Source organism: Sander lucioperca, chromosome 14 (genome assembly GCF_008315115.2).
Source record: "Sander lucioperca isolate FBNREF2018 chromosome 14, SLUC_FBN_1.2, whole genome shotgun sequence".
Lineage (NCBI taxonomy): Eukaryota > Metazoa > Chordata > Actinopteri > Perciformes > Percidae > Sander > Sander lucioperca.
In genome coordinates, this window is record NC_050186.1 from 25,652,107 (window position 1) to 25,659,191 (window position 7,085).

A 7,085-nucleotide genomic window follows, 5' to 3' on the forward strand; every position below is an offset into this window, starting at 1 on the left:
GGCTGATAAGGCCTGGCACACAGTGATCCAGTTCATACCAAATGGTGTTGGATGGAGTTGGTCATTTTTTTATGGATTTGGCTTTGGACCATGAATGCCTTTACAGAGATATTGTTAAAAAAATGCACCCTGTCCAGCATTTGTTCAAGACATACATCAAGTTTTTTTGTGTAGGGAGATCTGTAAAGTAGCCAGGAGGAGTCTACGACGTGGCTTTGTTCCAAGCATACTAAAACGTTGAACCTTCTTCAGGCTTTTCTAAAACAATATGTAGTCAGTTCAGATCAATATACAGTACAAAACTTTCATTGAAAAGATTTATTCAAAAGTTGAGTTGGCAGGAAAAAAGTTTGCATTTGGTGAACATTGCAATAAGCCACAACTTGAGTTACAAAGTGCTCAATCAGTCAGTCTTCTGTACAGTGAACGGGGGACTTCAGAAATGACAGCTAAAGACAAACCTTTGCAAACAAAGCATTAAAAGTGCCAACAATACTCTAATTACTAAAACTGTGTCAGCTCTGAAAACTAAACTCATAAAGTTTGTATAGAAAAGTGGAAAATGAATAATTGCCAAAATTAAAATACTTTGCATGTCAGCATGTCTTCAAAGTAGAGCCCGACCGATATATCAGCGGGCCGATATTAGAAATTTTCCAAACTATTGTTATCTGCATTTATAATGGCCGATAAATGAACATTTAAACAATAAAATAACGGACGAAACCACCTTCAACCATGTTCTGAGTGTTGGCGTTGCATAGTTTGTCCACCAGACGGCGCTCTACAGCGTCCCTGTTGGCAACACTACATTTTTAAAAAAATGTTAGTGTTATTTTGTTCAAAGGACTTTAAGTTTGATATCTTAAGTTTGTATTTTTATATATTTTATTAATCAGAACTTTAATATATGTTGATGTTCCTCTGTTCTGTTGTGACAATAAAACAAATCAATCAGCCGATATATCCGATTTTTAAATCACCAAATATTTGTATCGACATCAGCCTTAAAAATCCTTTATCGGTCGGGCTCTACTTCAAAGTATGCGGGAAAGTGATCGACTTTCAGGCCAACGTACTGGCTCGGTCATCACGGAGAGAAGTGATCACTGTGTCAAGATGTGTTTTTTTCTTAGCACGGCTCAATTAAATTGGTTGAATCAGCCAAAAACAATATTGATCCATGTCTTTGGCCCCGGACACAAGGTCACAGGCACTGAAGCAGCAACCTCTGCATGCAATAAACTGATGAACTCCGCCGATGTTTTGTCACCCACATACATTTCAAATAGAGGAGTTGTCATTTTGCTATGGCTTGGATTCAATATTATTCACATTAATATTAATTATCATCACAAGTGAAATATTCAGCTGATATAAGAGAGTTGAATAGGACAAAATGCTTCTTACCAAAACAAATACTGTACATCAACCCTACATATTCATTTGTTTCGAAAAATCTTAAGATTGCAATACAACCTCAAGAATCAGCTTTTTTTTTTATATATATATTTTTAAAAAAGACCGCCCAATTTCCTTAATGTGGAGGAATCAGTCGTGGAAATAATGAGAATATGAAATGACAAAGCAGAGTGACTTAAAATAGCTACTGTATGAGCTCACTGTGGAGCTATATGAGTCATTTCTGGTCTCTTCTGTTACCATCAGTCTCTGAACACAAAATGGTGATCATGAATATCTGACATAAAGGCTGATTTCTGCCAAAGATAACAGCGGCAATTACACAGAGAGAGCAGAGTTTGATCAACGTGAAGACCCTGCCATGCACTGCTTCTTCTATAGCAGTATTCTTTTTTTAAATGTAGTGGAGTCTTTTATCTGATGATTCTTGTGTTCTGACTTGACAGATCCCAGATCCCTCTGTGGATCCAGAATGTAGCACAACTCTCAGGTTTATGATGCGTTTATAATACAAATACAGAAAAACTATTAAAAACACATTAGTGAGGCGCACCGCTTCAATGGGCGACATGTTCCTTCATTAACACACACACACACACACACACACACACACACTGTAGTTTATTTTGTCCACACACACACACACACTAACTAGAGAACAACATCTGTGTTAATCCACCACTGAAAATAGTCCCTAACAAATTTGCTATTTCTCCCTGTTTAAGTAACATTTGATAAAAACTAGAGCACCCAGCTGTCTTTTAAAAATGAACTAAACTTTTATTTTACATTTTTGAAGATTTACATCTACAGTGGGAGCCAATGGCCTTGGGGCCCGAGTGCCTGAAACAGGCTGAGGAAATCAAAGTATTGAGTCTGACATAATGTTGGTTTTGGTCTTTGTCGACAATAAGAAAATCTAGAACAACGGCAGCTCTATCCTTTAAAGTGTGGAAGGTAGATTTCGTTACGTATGGATCATTATTCTGAGAAAATTACACTTATCAAACCAAATTCAAATTGGTTAAGGAGGTATGGCGGATTTCCACAGAGATTCAGTTTGACTTCTTCACCCACGCATGTGACCTGGTGATGGGATGGTTTTAGTTTTTTGCATTTCCAACAAAGCGACCGTAGCCGCTTTCAGACATGGACTTCACTCTGTAAACACGCTGGCAATTTTACATGGCACCATAACATTTGAAAAGTACCCACAGTTGTTTTTTTTCCTGTAGTCACACAAACGATCTGCACGGGTGATGAAAGGACCTCATGACAGTTTTCTTCCTTTACATTTAAAGTCTGGTTTGAATCGGGGTGGTCTCTAGCTCACCCAGTAAGAGTGTGCGCCCCATGTAGGCTGAGTCCTTTGCAGCAGCGCGGGTTCGAGTCCGACCTGCTGCCATTTGCTGCGTGTCATCCCCCATCTCTCTCCCCCTTTCCTGTCTATCCACGGTCACTATCAAATAAAGGGAAAAGCCCCCAAAAAATAATCTTAAAAAGAAAAAAAAAAGTCTGATTTGAATGTGGTCGCATTAACACTCAAGGTTAATAGAAAATAAAAACAAGTTATAAATCTCTCATTTAATTATTTTATATGCAACAGAAATTAAAATGGATTTAACCATGATCATTTCCATGAATTTCAAGTTGTAGTACAGATGTTCTCTCACATTAGGTAAGCCTTTTTAAAAAATATATGTTTCCTAATATATTAAGGATAAATATCCTTAATATATTAGGAAACATATTTTCCCCCTGCGCCAAAGAGAAAGTAAAAACCTCTGAAAAGTACTCATTATCAGACATTAGTCTCCATGAATGTTTAACTGTCATTGATTTTTGGATGGATTGCCTTAAGTAGACACAAAAAATGACCTGCTTAAAAACAGAGATTTTTCGACATGATGACAAAGAATGCCAATTCCAGAAAGGGCTCAATAATCAATGGATGCACAGGCTGGATTCAGTACACAGGTAAGAAACAATTTACACAAAAATATTTACACCCACGTTGTTTTCTCACCCACCCATCCAAAGAAAAAATAAAAGCCATGAACCAAACGTTCACTCATAGCACTTCACAAATAAACACCACTGATACAGCAGCAATAAAGAAACAGAACCAAACCACCATAGCACAATATACATTTCAATAGGCACAGCAGAGCATTGGGAAATGTAGTGCACATTCAATGACATTGGTCAGTATATGGCTCTCTGTTAGACAGAAGTTCATCAACAAAAGGAGATGGTTAAAGGGTGATTTATGACAGCCCGTTTTAAACCGCGGAAAAGAACTATCCAAGACGTGGATCCTTTTCGGACTGAAGAATTGAAAGTCATGAAATAACAAGAGTGTGGGTTCAGCCATCTTCAAAGCCGCTCCTACAGTACACCGGATGTGTCCTTCAAATTGGATTTCTCACAGTTACCGTACAGAAAACAAGCGCTCCTCCCACACTGCTCTAAGTCACATTTGAGAGGAAGTCAGTGGGATTGCTACACGGCATTAATCAAACTCCTTCAAGTATGAAGAAAACAATTCAACAAACTCAATTTCTTAAACAAGTCGTCTGTGAAAAGAGGATGAATGAACGGCTTCATGCATAATGTCCCTGACACAGGAAACGGTAATGTACTGAGTTTTTTTTTTTTTTTTTTCTTCATCTAACTTCACAGCAACTGCAAATTTAAGACTGCATGGAAGCCATAATTAATTCCCCTTCATATAATGTGAAACAATTGTGAATACAATCCCATATTTAATCAAAACCAGGATTAGACTCAAAACTGGGAAAGTAGAGTGCATATTAACACACTTACTAACAAGGGCTCCTCTACGACCAAATGTAAAACTGAAAGAAATAAAACAAAAATTCATACATACATTCATTAATAAAGCAAGATGGCATTATGTGTACAGCCCTGATTCATTCAAAAGACCTCTATATACTTTCACTTTCAAACTGTTAGGTCCTATAAACATGACTTAAACCCATTGACTACCCTCTCACTGCCGACTGAAACGAAAAGATCAATAAACAACAAGAACCAAACGTCCCTTAAAAACACAAAAGAGGTGTGACTGTGCAGTAAGCTTCACCATATTTAACATTTAACCCCTCAGTATCTGCAGAATCACTGCTAAAGTGGGGCCCAGTAAGTCATACATGTTGCAATGCATTTTGGGGCCTTCACAGTTCTTCAACTGTCCCATCTTGGTGACAATAACCATTATAGTCAGTGTAGTTGAAAGCTACAAAAAAGTGCTTTGAAAGTTTTTAAATAATTTGATTTGTGTAACTCCTGGGTTAAGCCATAACCGTCCTAATACTTTACTACGGTCTTTATTTAATTAAAGACATACACAGTAGGTATTAGGAAAACGCTGCATTTGCTTTTCAGCAAGGCATGGGCCTCAGAAGTGAAAGTGGTCCCTGGACACTGCACTGTAGCTGCCCACTGCTCCTAAACACTTAGGATGGGACAATACAGGGGATGGACATCCCAAATGGGATAAAAAAAACAAAAAACAACTCCTCTTAACTCCTTGTATACCATTTTTGTACATGAGCAAGTGCCCTGGGAGTTGCCAGAGTAAAGACTTCTACAAATAATATGTGACTCCTCCACTAGAGCAATCTGTTTAACACAATTCATTTGTTCACAATTCACAGCTATGACACCTGACTATGTAGGACTAGTGAGGATTTACACCTGACAAAGGAAAAAAAAAAAACTCAGGCATGACATGATTGTTGTGACCCCATACATACATACGTACATACATACATACATACATACATGAACTATCCCAGTCGCCAAAGTAATAAAGTACTCCCACCATTTCCCTTCTTGTCTCCTGTTGGAGCCAGCTAGTCAGAGCTAATTTAAAAGAAGTGTTTTACATTAGAGACCAGCTCTAATACAAACCTTTTCCTTAGGAAAAATGAAGAAAAAAAAAGAAAAAATAAACTCTTCCACGTGGAATCGTATCAAAGTACAGGTGGACGGCACAGGTCTGCTTACCACAGTCCAGCCTGGCCAGTTGCTTAAGGGAATTCCCTGACTGAGCGGCAACAACAGTGTTTGACTCATACAGGGCCCAGTGGGCCTGATCTTTACAGACTTCTCCTGTATGGAGTCATCACTTGGGTGGGGAGGGCCATATGGGGAGAGCGTGGGCCTCGGTGTTAAAGACATACTTGTCTAAACTGAGCAGCTCCATGTCATCAGAGAAGAGCAGATACAAGTACTTTAGCGTCTCACCCAGGAAGAAACTCTCCATCTTGTCCCGGGGCCCCGGGTTTACGGGGTCACGGACATTGTTAATGGACGTGTAGCCACCACCGGGGACCTGCAGACGTGGAGGCGTTTGGTCAGGATACAAAACTCCAATGTTTTGGTAATTTCAGTTACACTAATAAGTAGGGCTGGGTACCGAATTCAATACTTTTTAGGCACCGACCAAACTGCCTTTGAAGTCTCAAGTATCGAAAAACGCCTCATCATTCAATACCCAATTTCAATACCTAAGGAGTAAATCTCATCAGCGTCAGTGGGCCAATAAGCATGCAGCATGCTTCTACCAAGATCTAAAATTGGTATCGAAAAAAGTATTGTTTAGGAACCGGTATCAAAGTCACGGTATTGTATTCGTACCGGTATCGATATAGAACATTTTTGAACGATACCCAGCCCTACCAATAAGCCTGTTACAAGTACCTTAGTGTAGTTATTGAAGCTAAGCAGTATGTCCCATCCCCAGTCTCTGTACTTGGGGTCCTTAGTGAATCTGTACATGTAGAACAGACTTTCTACCGTCTCTGGTCTCAGCAGGTTGTGTCTGTCTGCAGGCTGGAGGATACAAGGTGTCAATACATTTCAAAACTAATTTAAAAAAAGGATTTTTGTTTGACCCTTATTCAACCAGGCAGTCCCACAGAAGATGAACATATATAACATCAGTGAGCAAAGTTACATTTAAGATTAAATATAAGTTAAGAGCAACCAGATTCAAATTTAAAAGTACTGTATGACTGCATAGCAGACAGTAGGGCAGCAGTGGAACATATTTCTATGCCTCCTTCAACACACTTGGAGAGAAAAGTGAACAAAGGATAACAAAGAATATAAAGTTAAAAGACAAATCTGGCGCAAAATGAACCTAGGGGTTAATAACACGTGTGTACCAAGTCGACCATTCTCTGGGATATGTTTTCATGCTAATCGAATGTGACCAGTTTTAGCCCAAACCGCTAATTAGCTTATAAAGCTAGTCGTCGGGGCACTGGTAAAGTAAACCGAAAACGCTATTTCTATACCACTAACAAGGCTTAAAACAGCACCACACTTCCACGGTAGCATAATGAGGGTCCCTACATGTAAACCGAAGCACTGAGAACTTTTTAAGTGTACAGACAGTTTATTAAAAAGATAGTTTAGAAAGACAGTACCGTTCATGTATACAGGCAGGCGCCATCTTGGGAAAGTAGTCGAACGACTGGTCATGACTGTTTTCCCAAGGTTTTAAGTAAATTAAACAAAATAAATCAAATATAATAAATTAACAAGTTTCTACAGTTTCTTTCCATCAGAACTCCTAATTCCTGTAAATAACCATCCAAACATATCTTATTCTAATATCTTTTAAATGTGGA

The 7,085-nt window shown here is 38.6% G+C and overlaps 1 protein-coding gene across 4 annotated transcripts in view; it reads right to left on the reverse strand.

Annotated features, from left to right (window-relative positions):
* Positions 1–3,000: 3,000 nt before the first annotated feature.
* The window catches only part of man1b1a (mannosidase, alpha, class 1B, member 1a), a 23,063-nt gene continuing 18,978 nt past the window's right edge, over positions 3,001–7,085 (reverse strand). For 3 of the 4 annotated variants that reach the window (XM_035991572.1, XM_035991571.1, XM_031277536.2), the window contains exons 13-14: positions 6,151–6,282; positions 3,001–5,782 (exon numbers count right to left, since the gene is read on the reverse strand). In XM_035991572.1, coding sequence (XP_035847465.1) covers positions 5,573–5,782; positions 6,151–6,282 — 342 coding nt within the window. In that variant the 3' untranslated portion in view covers positions 3,001–5,572. The remainder of the gene's footprint in view (positions 5,783–6,150; positions 6,283–7,085) is intronic. The other variant, XR_004101204.2, reaches the window with a different exon arrangement.